Raw genomic sequence first — 17,951 nt, 5'->3', positions numbered from 1 at the left:
GGGTGACAGCCATCCCATAAAACTCCAAACCCCCTAAAAACAAGACGTGGGCATCAATTGTATAGGAGTACTCCTGATACACACACACCTACATTCACTCCACATCCACACCAGATCTGGATTGGCCGATCCCTGTACTGAATGCTTGTGTGTTGCTCTAACGGAAGCACCTAAAGTGCATGTCCTGATTCACATCGGGAACCTCTTGAGATCATATTTGCAAGTTAGATCCTGCTTTGAATCTTGCTTTCAACTCAAATTAATGTGGGGGAAGCAAATTCCAGATATAATTGAAAAAAGCCTTCATGAATAAAGTTCTTATTGTTTAATTCTAACATTGATTTCAGGACGTCACCCTGTGATTTGTACCTGTGAAAAAGTTGAGTCTGGACATTCTCTAAAATTAAAAAGGGAAAATAATGCTTTGTTAATTGGAAATAAATTGGCAGTATGTGATCCATCTTGTATCAGTTGTACCAGCGCGGCAGTATGTCAAATCGCTTTAACCTACACCTGGAACAAGTCACTGGAGACACTGATTTCTTCATTTGGAAATCAAAGAGAAGAGTTTTTAGTATTATTCTTTATTGTCTCCTTGAGCTCCGTGCTTGCTCTATAAAAAAACTCAACGCTGACATTGGTAATTTGGCAGTAAATTTATTTAAATCACCACTTTGTTTTCAAATTTGCCATAATTACGATACTTGGCAGGCTGGCAACTTTTTTTTTTGGGGGGGGGGGGGAGGGTTGGGGATTAACTTGCAAATGAGCGGGTATGGCCATAGGCATTACAGAGCAAAAACATATTGGGTGAGGATAACAGAGTACATTCACATTGGCTGGTGTTTCTGTAGATTTGCATTGCTCATCAAAAGCTCATGCAGGAAAGCCGACCATGTTGGCTGAATTTTGAATCAGCATCTGCCATTCGTTGTTCAGTTGCCTGAAGAAATAATATCGCCCAGGCTAGTTGATTTGGCTGGTATCCACCTTTTCAGTTGACCAAACTATCATATCTATGGTCACCTTTGCAGTGAAATATTACTTAGTTTGGGATGGCTGTTTTGTCAATAAACTGATCTCAAATAAATAACTACATAATCAAAAGGGTCTTCATCAGTCACTTCCTGAACTGCAAACTTCTAAAGCAACAGCTTACAGGTTTCCAAAAAAGTTCTGCCTGTGCCACACACCTTTCAACCAGGTTTACATGAGGATACCAAGTCAAGCAGCAACAGCAACACCATCTACAAACTTTGCTGTTAGCAACTTCGATCAAAATGCTTCAGATCTGAAGACAGTTAGTGACAATGCTTTCTATTGTATAAGCTTAAAAAATAAGCAAGAAGTTTTTAATTCAAATTATACAATTTCTAACTTCAAGGACTTCTGTAGGGGGAAAAAGAGTTTAACTTATCAGGGGCTTCTAATGGTCCCCCGCAGACGTCTTGTTCCCACTCAGCCACTCACTGATGCATCGGTCCCTGCCTCCAGTTCACTTCTGAAATTTTGTACTTTAAAGTAAAGAAACCAATGCGCCTGCGCGGCCATGTCCTCACTTCCAATGACGTCACCAGGAGCATACTGCACAGGAGCAGACTGTACTGGGCCTGCGCAATACACTCCTGGTGTCATCAGCAGGAGCCATGCAGGCACAAGGGTTTTCCAACTTTAAAGTCACAAATTCCGGAAGTGAACAGGAAGCAGGGACTGGAGCATCAGTGAGTGGGTGCGTGGGCACAGGACGTCTGTGGGGGACCATTAGAAGCTGCAGGTAAGTTCAACTCTTTTTCCCCCTACCCCCCTACAGTAGTCCTTTAAAAGAAGTTTAAGAGCTAAATGAACTAAAAAGATTTATACATACCTGGGGCTTCCTCTAGCCTCATCCACTTGGATTGCTCCCACGCCACCATCCTCCGCTGCCCGCAGCTTCAGAAACCGAATCCCCGCATTTCCGTCAGTCGGCTCCAGTCTACGCAGGAAAAGTGCGCCCTCTACACATCTCTCCAGTGGCTGCTGGAGAGATATGCAAAGAGCGCATTTCTCTTACGTCAGACTGGAGCCGACTGACGGAAGTGCGGGGACCCAGTTCCTGAAGCTGTGGGCAGCGGAGGACGGCGGCGTGGGAGCGATCTGAGTAGATGGGGCTGGAGGAAGCCCCAGGTATGTATAAATCTTTTTAGTTGTCCTAAGTTGCAGAAAAATGAAACATGCACCACCTGGACTGCATTTGAAAAAACAAAATTCTACTATTGGGTGGCAAACCTCTCTTGGATCATACTGGACTAATAAAAGATTGGTGAACTGGTATTTTTGTTATTGCCGCTCTGGGAACACACCTAGAACAAGTGCTCAGTTTCCATTGGTGTTTGGGATGCGAGGCGATCATTGCATCGCCTCGCATTCCCCCGCAGGTATTTCCAGTTGTACAACCGGATGCAACGTCATGCGGCTTCCCAAGAGCCGCAATGGGGACTCGGATGCATGCAAACTGCAGCATGCTATCCATAATTTCCCGTGTGTCGCATCGCGCTGCTTTGCATCGGAAAATTTGCGTCAATTGAAACTGTTCCATGGACTAACTGGTGCTGTAATTTAAATGTGGTGCGGTGCAATTCGATGACCACACCGCACCACCTGTAGTGGAAATGGGCCCTTAAATTGGTTTTGAATTCTTGCACAGGACAGAAGAAAAACATAGAGAAATGCCCAGTGGCGGACACAGCCAGCAGTGGGCCCCTGTGCAAAATACCAATTGTGGGCCGGTAACAGGCAACTAAAAGTGGGGGTGGCCATAACTAATTTGGGTGTGGTTACACATTGCATATATTTACCAATACAGTCTATGGCAACCTTCCCTGAGGCCCAGAAATATTTCTTGATGCATACATGTAACATCTGCATTATACAGGTTACTGAGCAAAAGCAAAACGTAACCCCAATCCTGCATCAAGACAGAGCATGACTTGACAGACTATCTTTTATACTTGAAAGCACACCTGAGGTGAGAGGGATATGGAGGCTGACATATTTATTTCCTTTTAAACAATGCATATTGCCCGGCTGTCCTGCTGATTCTCTGCCTCTAATACATTTAGCCATAGACCCTGAACAAGCATGCAAATCAGATGTTTCTGACTGAAGTGTGGAGCTGACTGAATCAAATGCAAATGAATCTAGGCAAATATGGTGCAGTCTGCAATCTAGACTACCTGGCTGGAACCTACTACAGATGGTGAGTGAGCTAGGAGGCAGAAGGTGCACTGGAAAGACAAGGCAGTGGATTGTAAACAGTGGGTGGCTCCAAGATTTGTTTTTTGCAGGTGCTATGCAAGTGCTATATCCACCGCAGGGGTAGGCTACCTGCAGCGCGCGTAGCGTGCCGCATCAAAAAATTGGCATTGGCTTGTCCATGCACTGGAAAGTGGGCGCGGTAATGACGGGTCATGAGCAGGGCCAAAAGTACATGAACTTAGCAGCAGTTAGTAATTCACTGACAGTGGACATCAACAGGAAACTTTGAATGAAGTCCCCTCTCCTAATAAAAAAATGATGTTCTACTTACTATACATATAGCAGAGATTAGATTGTACGCTCCTCTGAGGACAGTCAGTGACATGACTATGTACTCTGTAAAGTACTGCAGAAGATGTCAGTGCTATATAAATACATAATAATAATATGGTAGGACATTAGACTATGGTAGGATTAGATTGTGAACGCCTCTGTGGACAGTCAGTGACATGACTGTGTAATTTGTAAAGTGCTGCAGAAGATGTCAGTGCTATATAAATACATACTACGTAAAGTGCTGTAGAAGATGTTAGTGCTTACCGATACCGACTGACCATGGTGCTTGCTTAATCGGTTCGGATCAATGTCCTCCGGCCAGGTAGGGAGGGTGGCTGGATGATTAACTGGTAAAGGTGGGCAAATAGATATCTTGGTGGGAGTGGGAGGGTGGGCAGATAGAGAGATAGATAGATAGATAGATAGATAGATAGATAGATAGATAGATAGATAGCCTGGTGGGAGTGGGAGGGTGAGCAGATAAGATAGATAGCCTGGGGGGGGAGGTCAAGTCAGATAGATAGCCTGGGGGGGGGCAGATCAGATAGATAGCCTGGTGAGGGGAAGGTGGGCAGATAAGATATATAGCTGGGTGGGGTTAGGAGGGTGGGCAGATAGATAGCCATGTGCGAGGGTAGGCAAGTAGATAGCAAGGTGGCAGGGTGGGCAGACACCCGGGTGGCAGGGTGGGCAGATAGATAGCCAGGTGAGAGGGTGGGCAGATAGATAGCTGGGTGGGCAGATAGATAGCCGGGTGGGCAGATAGATAGATAGATAGATAGATAGATAGCTGGGTGGGCAGACAGATAGCCTGGTGGCAGGGTGGGCAGATAGCTAGGTGGCAGGGCTGGCAGATAAATAGCCGGGTGGGCAGATAGTTAGCATCAGATAGATAGCCTGGTGGGAGGGTGGCCAGATATGTAGCCAGGTGGGCAGATAGGTAGCCGGGTGGGAGGGTAGGCAGATAGGTAGCTGGGTGGCAGGGTGAGCAGATAGGTAGCCGGGTGGCAGGGTGGGCAGATAGGTAGCCGGGTGGCAGGGTGGGCAGATAGGTAGCCGGGTGGGCAAATAGGTGGCCGGGTGGCAGGGTGGGCAGATAGGTAGCTGGGTGACAGGGTGGGCAGATAGGTAGCCAGGTGGGCAGATAGGTAGCCAGGTGGGCAGATAGGTAGCTGGGTGGGAGGGTTGGCATATAGGTAGCCAGGTGGCAGGGTGGGCAGATAGGTAGCCGGGTGGCAGGGTGGGCAGATAGGTAGCCGGCTGGGCAGATAGGTAGCTGGGTGGGAGGGTAGGCAGATAGGTAGCCAGGTGGCAGGGTGGGCAGATAGGTAGACGGGTGGGCAGAAAGGTAGCTGGGTGTCGGGGTGGGCAGATAAGTAGCCGGGTGGCAGGGTGGGCAGAGAGGTAGCCGGGTGGCAGGGTGGGCAGAGAGGTAGCCAGGTGGGAGAGTAGGCAGATAGGTAGCTGGGTGGGCAGTTAGGTAGCTGGGTGGCAGGGTAGGCAGATAGGTAGCCGGGTGGGCAGTTAGGTAGCTGGGTGGCAGGGTAGGCAGATAGGTAGCCGGGTGGGAGGGTAGATAGATAGGTAGCCGGGTGAGCAGATAGGTAGCCGGGTTGCAGGGTGGGCAGTTAGGTAGCTGGGTTGCAGGGTAGGCAGATAGGTAGCCGGGTGGGAGGGTAGGCAGATAGGTAGCCAGGTGGGCAGTTAGGTAGCTGGGTGGGAGGGTAGGCAGACAGGTAGCTTAGTGGGGGTGGGGGCCCGACTCCTATCCTCCCTGCCTCACCTGAGGGTCCCCCCCTACTTTTATGAGCAGCGGAAGAGTGGCAGATACAGCAAGGCTCCGGCGGGGTAAAGCAGACGATAGAGGTCCAGCCTCCCGGTCCACGCTGTCTCCTCTGTATGCCACTCGCACTAAACCAGGAAGCAGTGTGAGCGACATACAGAGGAGACAGCAAAAACCGGGAGGCTGAACCTCTAGCGCCTGATTACCCTGCCGGAGCCTTGCTGTATATGCCGCTCCTCCACCGCTCATAATAGGAGGGGGGCCCCCCGAGGTGAGGAAGGGGGAGGATAGGAGTCGGGCCCCCCAGGGGAAAAAAGTAAAAAGAAACGGAAAAAAAAACTCGGCGAACCTGAATGGGCCCCTCAAAAAACAGAACTTGAGGGGCCCTCATGCGCTTGCACGGCCGCATGTACGCCACTGGAAATGCCCACTGTATGTATTTAGAGCATTTAGCCTGTCTAATTCCCCCTCATCTGTGACTAATCACAACTGTATTTATAATTTCTCAGCTGTGTCAGCTCAGGAATCTCTGCTGGCTTGCCAGAGCAGCTAATATGCAAACACAGGATGTTAACTCTATGTCTGCTTCCATGAAAGCAGGAAGTAGATGGACTTGGATTTGTATCAACTGTAACAAAGAAATGTTTTTCTTCAAAGGTTATTATGCTGAACTTGGGTCCACTTTAATAATAATTGCAATAAGACAAATTTCTTCACTTCCCTTTTCTTATGATGTGATATGATTCAGGAAAGGTTTCTTTGCCATATTAACACAAGGTGGAATTGTCTTATTACAGTTTAAATATGAAACAAATATCACATTATATAACTTATGCAGTTTGCAAGTTGCTGTAATTTAGCCAAGTAAAACGTACATGTCAGTGATGCCTCTTAAAATAAATTAGCTCTTGCCATGAACTGTCTCTCTTCTTTTAACAATCTTAAAATCAGTTCTCAGTAAGATGTTACAAGAAAAATGTATCATGCGCTCCAATTATCCTTCTCTGGTTTAGTTTGAGCTGGGCTTCATTTCATGGTTAAAAAAATTGGGTGACGTGTTGACCATGTTTATACATCTGTTTGTTAAAGATGTTACATTCAATGATACTCGGGCTATATTCAGCCCCTTATTCCCACAAGACTTCATTAAACTTTCCGGCTTGGCAATTTTAAGTTTTCTCTCAAGGAAAAGATACAAATGATGTATTTTATGTCCTCATAGACGTGAGCAAACAAAAATATGACCCTATTCCCTTTTCAAGGGCTTAATATACCTAAGAACTAGCTCACACTGGCACGCATGGAAAACTGATCCTTGTCATGGATCAGTTTTTAAAAGGCTCTGTTTTCCATCTGTGACCAGTAGTGGTAGTGTTACAGTAGCATGGAGATAAAGCAACGCATCCATTGGTCCGAGCAAAATTGCAGCAGACCCAAACTTGCGGTTCGTTCAATGGAACCAATGTGTCCGTCCATTAAACCTTCTGTTTTTTAGGCCAATGTGAAAAGGGCCTAATTGTTTAAGTATACTTAATACATATTCTTATTCAGTAAGTACAACAGCGATGTATGTAATTTAAATAATTACTAATTTATAATTTGCCACATATAATACTTTTAGACTTGTGTGAAAAGGCTGTCAGTACTCTATTCTGTTATTGATGGTGACATCACAGAGTTGCCTTCTTATACCACACAACAAGGCCTAGAATGAACAAAGCCCCAGGACTTATGGGGGTAGTTTGGTAGCATGCCCTTGCTACAGTTGACTGCACTATACTCTAGATCAGGGGTCTCAAACTCAATTTACCTGGGGGCCGCAGGAGGCAAAGTCAGGATGAGGCTGGGCCACATAAGGAATTTCACAATCGCGGCACAACGCCGCCTCTGCCCGCCCCTCTCACTCTTCCTTCACAGAGAGGGGCGGGGGAGAGGCGGCGATCCATGCGGCGATTGAGGTCAGGAGGGGCAGAGCTGCAGCTGAAAGCTCTGCCCCTTCCAGAAAATGCGATTGCGATGCGGATTGCCCCCCGGGTGATTTGGGGGCTCTGCAGCCCTCGTTTAGCGGCGGGGATGTGGCGGATAACTTGGGAGCACTGAAGCGAACTATAAGGAAGCTTTTGCCGGAGAGGGCCACAAAATATTGTGTCGAGGGCCTCAAATGGCCCACGGGCCGCAAGTTTGAGACCCCTGCTCTAGATATTGTGGGATCATGTAGCTGTGTAGTGTAATTAACAAGGGAAGCCCCCGAAGGCCTGGAGACTGGCTGCCTACTCCGCCCATAATACCACATTATTATGTGAAACGGAAGGTCTCCTTATAGTATAGAGGAGATAGTGTTAGATTTGGTACTGCCGGTTTGGACATATTTACTGTGTCTTTAAGTTTGCTGACTGGCTTTACCCTGCAGACCAGTTAAATAGCAGGTGCTGCTTGGCAAGCAAGCATTGCCTTTCCTTGTGTTTGCATTTCATTTGGATAGAAGTGGTGGGTGGTTTCTCTGGTGGTGAGGGCACTGGGGAGGGCTGCCCACTCAGCCCATTTGTGGTGTATCGTGCAGTTATTGGTCCATTGCTTGGGATCCCATCTGTATTGCTCATCTCTGTTTGAAACGTATAGCATCCCACAGGTAATTTAGCTTGCAGTTCACATTTTTGTGGTTATGGGGGCCAGGAGACTGGCTGCCTGTGCTGCCCCTGGTCCCACATTACTATGTGAAACTGAAGGTCTCCCTGCAGAATAAAGGAGATAGTGTTATTCAGTTCAGCCCATGCTAGATCTGGTACTGCATGTCTGTACACATTTACTGTGCCTTTAAATTTACTGACTGGGTTTACCTTGCAGACCAGTTAAATAGCAAGTGCTGCTTGGCAGTAAGCATTGCATTTCCTTGTGTTTTCATTATCCCTAAGGTAGTTTATATCTGTGCCTGCACCAACCAAGACCAAGGAAAAGTATTGATATACTTTTCCAATTATTTGTTTCTTTTGTTTGGGGAATTCATTGGGCAAGTGACAGTATCATTTTGAAATTTAAATAACCTCAGGAGTTAGAAAGAATTCTGGAGGGACATTGTAAAGATGCAACCAGCACGTAAACCAACTTCCTACCAAAAACACATACATTTACACATACACTTCCCACCATCACATGAATGAAAACTGATACCATTTTCAAGTTTTAGATATGACATCAGCGATATTGCTGAGTGGTACAAAACCCTCTGCAATTATTATCATTATGTAATTATATAGCAGTGCCATCTCAGAGGAGGTCTCAGTCCAATATCGACTATACTCTTAAGGTGCGTACACCAGCACTACAGCAGCCAACGACGGGTCCGTCGGCACCTCCCGCTGGGCGGGCTTTCAGCAGACTGTAGTGCGTGTACAGCCTTATCAGTCCACCGGCAGTGCGTACACACGCACTACAGTCTGCTGAAAACCCGCCCAGCGGGAGGTGCCGACGGACCCGTCGTTTGCTTCTGTAGTGCGTGTGTATGCACCTTTAATGTTCCTGTGAGAGTTTAAGGCAATTAACAGTATATTTTTAGAATATAGGAAGAAAATGGAGCACCTCAAGGAAACATGGATTACAGATGTGCTCAAAACCCAGCTTCATTATTGTTCTGGCATAAATATTTGTCCTTAAAAAGTGGGTTAAGTCCACAAAACTTGCCACCATTGCTATTTTCTAATAAGCACTGTATTGGTTTTGAACCTAGTTTTACCTATCTCCTGGGGGCTAGTGATGGATGAACTTGTTCACCGATAGAGCATTTAGGTGAAGGATTGTTAACCGAATGTTCACATTTGCCCTTTAACATTGTAGTCAATGGTGCCAACTTCAGCAGTTAATAGCAAAGTCCCCATACATGCTAGAATCACCAAATTTACAGAGTACGTTAAGAAAAAAAGTGGAAAATCTTTCAAAAAGGTCTTGTAGTTTTTCAGTAAAAGTTGTGACACTGCCCCGGGCTCTGCTGTCCTCTCCTCCCCCACACGTATGGCACCTACTGACATCACCTAGGTGCCGGCATGGGTGATATATGTGGGCTAGCTGAGTGGACAGCGAGAGCCAGTGGCAGCCTCAGGGACCAGGGCTTGCTATACTATGTATAGCATACACAATTTGTCCTCAACAGGACTGGTCCTGGAAGATATCCAGCTGGTCATGCCTCCCTATATGACCGACCACTGATGCACAGACAGTTGGAGTAGGGGGTACTCAGAACAAGACAGACATACTAGGAAGTGTTCATATACAATATATACAGTGCAGACATAAAAAACCCTCGACCGGTTTCACCCCAACGGCTTCATCAGGAGGTGGCTAAACAGTGTACAATTATATTACAATATATACATATTACCCCCACCATTGTACACATGGACAGAGTGTCCCCCAGCACACTCCTATAGCCCAAGTCAGAGCTTTGGATATCTTCCAGCCCTGCCTTATACTGACATACAAAGTTTTTTTACCCTGATGCTGTGATAATCAATGGTTGGATAGATGTCTTTTTGTGCACTTGGGGATAGCTACACCACGCTCAGCTATTGACGTATCGAGCAGTGGGGGATAAGCAGAGACCCTCCTTGTGTACAATTATAGCACAATCCTGATTCCACGAAACAGACAGTTTGTCTTTAGGTTTTAACAGAGGAATGTGTATAGAGACCTACCTCTGTATAACACTAGGATAAGTGCATACTGATAAAAAGATACCATTCTTTCATTTTATTTTTACATGTACCTATAGGGCCAGTCCTGTTGAGGACAAATTGTGTATGGTAATATTTCCCTGGTACACTTTTGGAAAGTGTACATATACTATGTATAGTAAAGCCTCAAAGCATGAGGCCCTCTAGGGCTCCCTGTTAGCCTTCTAACAGACCCTTCACTTCCAGGGCCCCCCTCCCCAATACCATGAACCTTACGGTCTAGTATAGCTAAGGCTGTGGAACCCCACTTTGTCAGGGCTCTGTATTCTTCTTTTTTACCACTTAAAGTATAATTCAGGTGTGTGATTCATCACCAATGTCATGCTTGCATTGCTGCCAGGGAACTCAAGCAAACACTACCAGCTAGCAATATGGTCTCTCTGGCATTAGCTGACCAGTGCCCACACACTGCTACTATTCTTGCTAATCTATGCTCCATCTCAGGTCCTTTATCCTTGGGCCTAATGTTGCTACTTCTAGACACCTTTATAAGTGGCATTGATACCAGATGTCATTCAGTTCATCATTCCAGCTAGCAATGAAGTCTCCTGCTGTTTTTATGGCAGAGACTGCTGCTAGTGGGCTAGGCTGACACATAGCACCACCATATCTCAATCTCAGGTTCCACTTACATAGCCTAATGTTTCCTGTGGAATATTACAAAAGACATAAATTGACCCAGTTGAGTTTGCTCCTGCACTTGTTCACTGATGATGTGCACTCTGCAAATACATTTGAACACCTTACAGTTTGCCTTCTGCATGCTGTCCATCATGCAAAACTTCTATTTGACTGCTGCTGCTTTATTTGTGATTTTCTCGGAAACCTTTTCTTTTGGAATTTTCTCTGCCCTATTCTTGCCACTTTTCTCCTACACATACCTAGCAAATTTGCTGTTTTGAATATTAGTGTTTTTAATATTCCCTATAAGTGTTTAAAGTTGACCCATTAACTTTAATGGAATTTGCAAAATAGGTTTGTCAAAAATGTACGGTACCACCTGAAGTTCGAGGAAATTTTTGCAAGACTCTCGTTCTCGCTCATCCCTAGCCTGTTTAAATACTTCACTCATGTTTTTTCTTGTGCAGGATTAAGACTTGTCAACTGCTCAATTGCTAATGCTATCCACTTCATAAAATGCCCTAGTGGCCTTGGTTATGTAGATAAAACAAAGAAAAAGAGCTGTGCATGCATTAATAAGCACCCCAGCAACATCAGAACATCACTTGCATTTTGCTGAGACACAATAATATGTCTTATCACTTTGTCAGCCTCATGAGCATGGTGGTGATCTACATAAAAATCCTCCCCAGAGGAGAATTGGGAATGTATAAGTTGGAAAACATTTTTTACCAATGATGTTAATAAAAACTGCGTTTTATCAGTATTTTTTTAGATGTTCTTTAATCATGTTAAGGTAATGTCAGTGTGAGGACACTAGATGATATAAATACCAAGTTTGGTGGTTATATCATGTAGAGAGGTTTTGCAATTGACTGCAAAATTTATAGACTTAGACATAGATTTTAATGAATAGTACATTTGCAAAAAGGTGAACATTTTGTGGGAAAAAAAAACATGAAACTGGTTTGGACAATTTTTCACACTACTGATAAGTTAACATTTTTTGTGCAACAGAAATTAGTTTGTTTCTTGAAGCCTTGGATAGAAATACAAAAATGAGTCTGCAATCAACAGTGAATCGCGGTTGATGTTCCTTGCAGGCTTAGGGCAGGAGCACACTGCTGCCACATTGGTGATTGGATTTCAGAAACATGTATCATTGTGCGATATGTAAGGACGTCAGACAGAGCATAAACAGAGGTTATATGCATGCACTACTGAGTAAAAGAAAAGCTCCAAAATTAATCTCTATATGAACATTTATTTGCTAAAATGTACTTACATCACTTTCGTGGCCCTCTCTTAGATTATAGGTAAGATCTTGTCGTATATCCTCTACAAATTTATGTGCATATTCTGGATAAAAGTCCAGAACTTCATAGAGTCCTTTAAGGATAATACATTGTAGATCACAATAGGTTAGAGCTTTGACATCCGCATTGGTTTTAATTACTTGATCGCTAAGTGATAAAGTTGCTCCAATCAAATCTCCTTTACCTGTAAGTAAGAAAGTAATGTCATCAAAATTCTGTATAACCCAAAAATTATGATCAACTATTTGTGTTTTTTTCTGCAAAGTGTCAATTAATTGATCATAGAAGAACAATGGTAGCATATTCACTAAACTTATCAGATCATAACTAAGCAGAATGGGGTGCGTAAATAGAACGTAGTGCAATAAAGTAATACTGCATACACATGTTTAAAGGGTTTAACGCACACAATGATAAAATGTAAATTATGCGCAACAGGTGCAAACAGACCTAGCTGAGAGAGGAGTTGTTACTGTTCATGTGTTCCTAATATGCATATTTGTATTACAGCATATTAATAATGAAATGAGTTATGCATGGTAATGCTTTACACATCTAAATACAGTACATAGTATGTCTATCGCTTAAGAATAACACTTTGTACCTAAAATATATTGCAAGTTAGAGAAGATTATTTTATTAAATTCATATATTTTATTTTTTTTTTCCAAAAATTTTTATTGGATTTTTCATTTTTAAAAGATACATTAAGGTTACCAATATGGCCAAATAGTATCATAACAGACAACAAAACATTGATCAAATGTCATACATAAATTCATATATTTTAAAGGACATCCGAGGCAAAAACAAACTAATGAAATAAACAATTGTATCTATCCTTCTTCTCCCAAAAACAACTTTTTAAGATAATCCACAGTTTTCTTTTATGTTTAAATCTACTTTTTACGTTTTAATGGTTTTATTGTTTCTGCTTTATGAACTATTGACCCTTTTTATCTTTTTCCTGCTCTCAGACGCCATTTTCTGCTAGGAAAGTGTTATATAGTTGGAATTTCTTATCAGTGAGGATCACACTGTAGTCACTTCCTGTGTGAGTCAGGACTCAGTCAGCCACTTACATACCTAATATTTAACTCTTTCAGGCAGAGAAAGAAAAAAAGGAACACAGTATAGTTATTTGTGTGCTAGGCACTGTACATACCCATGTTTATCGCATCATGTCACGTCACCTTGGGTATACTTTAAGGGTATTTGTACCATTAAAACATTATATGTTTTTAAATAAACAGCAACTTTAAAATGTATAATATGACCGGAAAGCATGTTAATAGGAAACCTAGATTTCAAGACTGAACTATAATAGTCAGCCATCTTGTTGTTCTCTTAGGCCTTTAGAAATCACTTCCAAGAGAAGGGAAATGGGTTTTCTGATATACTAGAAGCTCAGTCTGTCTCCCAAAAGAAGGGCTCTTTAGGTGCCACCAATCAGCAAGTCATCAAGAAACAATTAAAGTGAACCTCCAGACTAAAAATCTACTCAGCAGAACTGAAAAGGCTTGGTGTTTCTTTAACAGTTTCACAGCATCAGAACTTTGTTTTTCTTACCAAAGCATCATTTTTAGCTGCATTTTTAGGTAAGCTCCACCCATCAAAGAAAACTGCATGGGCTTTTTTTTCCTGATGCTGTGCAAAGCATGATGGGATTTCCTATGTTGTTATTCACATTGCCTAGCAATTGGGAGGCGTGATCAGCACACAGGACAGTTGGAACTGTGTCTCATGCTCCCTGTCACCTCCTTTCAACCAAAAAGATGGCTGCCCTCATGAAATCAAACATTTGCCTGTTCTTTTAAAACAGGGTGGGTAAGAGATTATATTACCTATCTATTTTAATTAACATAACTAATGTAACTTAATGACAGTATGTTTATTTAGGCTGAAGTTCCTCTTTAACTTTATCTTCTTGCTTCTTTTTAAAACTAACCTTTACATTCACCTTAAAATCAAATTTAATAATACTTAAAGAGGAACTCCAGTGAAAATAACATAATGAACAAAGTGCATAATTTTACAATAATTATGTATAAATGATTTAGTCAGTGTTTGGCCATTGTAACGTTTTTCCTTTACCTGATTTACATTCTGACATTTATCATTTAGTCACATTTTTACTGCTGGCAGGTGATGTCAGTGGAAGTAGTTGCTGCTTGCTTTTTTGGCAGTTGGAAATAGCTGTTATTTCCCACAATGCAACAAGGCTACCACAGTGTGATGTCAGCACCATGGTCCTGACATCACAGTGTGGGAGGGGTTTCAACACAATATCAGCCATTCAGACCCCCCCCCCCCCCCTGATGATCCGTTTGAGAAAAGGAAAAGATTTCTCATGGGAAAAAGGGTATCAGCTACTGATTGGGATGACGTTCAATCCTTGGTCACAGTTTCTCTTTAAATTTTGCAGAAATAAGACAGAAAAATTAATTTAAATACAAAAACCTTTCAAGGAGAGCATTGGACTATCTTCTCTCATATTTGTTGCATAGTGTTTCATAATTAACTGTTTTGTCATTGATTAAAGTTCATCCCACCACTACTTAATAGCTATAACTTGTCAGAGAGAACTGATACAATTATGCTAGGTCCATCGTCTTGCTGTTTTCAGTGATAAAAATACATTGCAAACAAAGGACAGGCAATTTGCTCAGTGTTTCTAATGCAAGTCAGTTAATTTCCAGCAATGAATTAAGCAAATTAAATACATATTTTTATGTTTTTGTGTTGAGAGTTAATTTTAAATATTGTAATAAATTATGCAATTTACTATTCACAGACTGGCACAATTAAAACTAGTCTAGGACATAATATTCATATTTGCTTTTTATTATACATTGTTTGCCTTCCCTTTAATGCCCCAGGTTGATGTAAGAACATGTTCAGGTTGGGCTTGATGGACGTATGTGCTTTACTGGTTATGTAACTTTGCATCTTGATACGGATAAAGGCTTCCTTACACTGCTGCTAACTTGTTAATCTGTATAAGGTCCAGATTTATTTTCTTTATCTGACATTCACATACACTTGCTTCATTGATTAAGGATTTAGGACACAACACACACAGGAGAACTATGATAAAAGGCTAAAAATGTCTAACGTGTGCAGACAATAGTTTTCCAACTGTTTTTATCCCAAAGGTAGTCACTAACACGCATGTGATAGAATAAACAGATTTAAATAATGTTTTATGTGGTACAAACTTGTGTTTGGATGTGTCCAGTAAAGATCAGGCAACTTTAATCTGGGAAGGTCCTGAGCTATTTCCAGTGTTCCAGGACCCTCTCTACCCTTTCCCCTTTAGTGTTGCTTTTTATCTCTTGGTACTTTTTTTTCAAGTTAATTTGATTAATAAACTCGTGGAATTTATAACAGGCAGGGAAATATTCAAATTTTTTCAGTTTGGATATGAAAAATCCAGGTCTGAAATGATCCCTTTCCAGAATTGTGCTTCTAGTGATCTCTAGTACCATTATTGTGCCTAGACAAGGTGAAGCAGGTGTACAAGACATGTCAAGACATTGAAAAAGCACCTGTTAATTTGAGTACTTAATTCAGGGCAATACAAATCTCCTTAATAATAGTACATTTCAGACATTTTCCCCCCTTACTCACAACATACAACCCCCCACCTCCAGAACCTTTTACAGGCTTTGGGTAAATTATTGCTTTAAAGCCCCTGTAGGCGCTGTTATTAGTGGATTTACAGCTGATGGGGTAAATTGCCAATTTATAGTAGTTGTAATTAGTAGCTTTAAATCAGCGTGGATAAATTCCGGCTTTATTGCCAGGGAAAGTTAGTGTTAGGAGTGGGGGTTAGTGTTAGATATATATACGCAGAAGGCTGGTGTTAAAAGTAGGTGGATAGAGGTTAGTAATAGGCATATATAGTGGGAAGGTTAGTGTTAGGATTAGGTGGGGAGTTTAGTGATAGGTGTAAATAGGGGAGGGTTAGTGTGAGAATTAGGTTACAGTGAGGAGTGGTAAAATATCATTATAATTACCAATGTTTTACTAGTAGTAGAGATCTTGAATAGTTGAATTTCTGTAAAATTACTATGAAAAATCTGAAAATATGCCTGAAGAAGGAGACTAGATCCCAGAAAGCTTGCATAAATTAACTCTTTCAGTTAGCCATTAAAAGGTATTATTTTTTACAAAACTTTGTTTTTCTACCTATGTAAAATTACTTATATTCTATGGCATTCCCGGGTACCCATTGTATGTGCCTTAAATTAGAATAACGGCAATATCCGGCACCCTTTTTACTGTAGTAATGTTGCATTGCCAACATTTTGTCCCCTAGACCTTTTCTCATCTATATAGTGCCAGCCCTGCTGGCTGGATACGGTTGGGTCCTACCAATGTGGCATGTCCACATGCCAATATTGTCATGTTCATCAGTGAACAAAATCTGTTGTGTCTATGGCCAATAACAGGTGTTTTCCAATCAAGCAGTATATCAACTGCCATACACAATATGTTGTTTATTTAGTATCTTGTTTGAGTTGTCACCTCCAATATGTGGGGTGTAGTACATGTCATCTTAGGTAGCGTATCTCGGAACACTACAGGGATCAGGGTTGGCTTACAGTGGATATTTTGAATGTAGCCCAACACTTCTGACATGTCCATCAAGGGGATATGACTTCCTTTTGTTTTCAGGGAATTTAATGGGTTTTGTTGCCACCCAGAGGGGGCGATATTTATAAGACCCTACTTGTTCGTGGTGCATATTGCATTTTTCAGTTGCGGACACGTTCCCCTTCTGGTCTCAATACACGGTGGGATCTTAGCTACATTATTTGATTTGCCCTTTCCTTCATTTGGCCCCCGTGGTGACTCTGATGTGCATTGCCTTTTTCGGGTTTATCCCAAGATGATCGGGTATCTGCACTTACATATCTGTAGACATTGGATTCTGTGATGATTTCTTTTTCATATGTGTTTTCACTTCAATTGTTTTTATATTAGTCTGTCTCTTTTAACCTTCTTTATCTCCCCTCCCTCTCCCTCTTCTGTGATGGATGTGTCCTTGTGACCCACCACCTGTGAGGGGGGTGGAACCAGGAGTATATTAGTGTTGTTTGTTGCATTTGAACTAGGATTAAGAGCCATTGTGGTCCAAAACATGTCATCTGTCTGGCTGTGCTGGTTTCATTCAATCCAATAAACTATGATTTTCATATTTTGCCATGGACATTGAGCAGAGCTTTTTTTGTTTTGCTGCTTGTCTGGATTTGAGTTGCCTGGCTCCTGCACTGTCCTGGTGAGTGGAGGTGGAGCGGAGTCTTTTGTGCTATATCTTTTACAAAGGACTAGGGAACATGATCTGCGCATGGAGGAAAAACTTTTTAGCCATTTATTTAGGAAAGGATTCTTTACATTAAGAGTAATTAAAATGTATAATGTATTGCCACGGGAAGTAGTTATGGCAAATTATATATCTGCATCTAAGGGGGGATTAGATGCTTTCTTTCCATTGAAAGCCATCCATGGCTATAGTTAAAAGGTAAGTCCACGTGGTGTTGATCCAGGGATTTTATCTGATTGCCATCTGGAGTCAGATTTTTTTTTCCCTTTTGGGGCTAATTGGACCATGCCTTATAAGGGTTTTTTGCCTTCCTGGATCAACAGGGATATGTGAGGGAGCAGGCTGGTGTTGTACTTTATTATCTGGTTGAACTCCATGGACGTATGTCTTTTTTCAACCCAAATAACTATGTAACTATGATATATACGACGGTAGAGCCATGTTGTTTACTAAGTGGTTCAGCACACCTTATCTGCAGTGTGAAACTGTCACAAACACTGAAAGAATACAGACTTGTTTTTAACATTGACCTGTTTTAGACCCTAATACTTGTCTTTGAGAGGAAAAAAAGGCATATTTTATATTATCTGAATATTTCCAGGCTTTTC

The 17,951-nt window shown here is 42.3% G+C and overlaps 1 protein-coding gene across 1 annotated transcript in view; it reads right to left on the bottom strand.

Annotated features, from left to right (window-relative positions):
* LOC137519710 (potassium voltage-gated channel subfamily H member 8-like) overlaps positions 1 to 17,951 on the bottom strand; it is a 115,514-nt gene that overhangs the window by 60,246 nt on the left and 37,317 nt on the right. The window contains exon 5 of the mRNA XM_068238679.1: positions 11,984 to 12,198. Coding sequence (XP_068094780.1) covers positions 11,984 to 12,198 — 215 coding nt within the window. The remainder of the gene's footprint in view (positions 1 to 11,983; positions 12,199 to 17,951) is intronic.

This window comes from Hyperolius riggenbachi, chromosome 5 (assembly GCF_040937935.1).
Source record: "Hyperolius riggenbachi isolate aHypRig1 chromosome 5, aHypRig1.pri, whole genome shotgun sequence".
NCBI classification, from domain to species: Eukaryota; Metazoa; Chordata; class Amphibia; order Anura; family Hyperoliidae; genus Hyperolius; species Hyperolius riggenbachi.
Note: the sequence above shows the minus strand (reverse complement) of the source record. Positions and strands in the feature narration are given on the sequence as shown.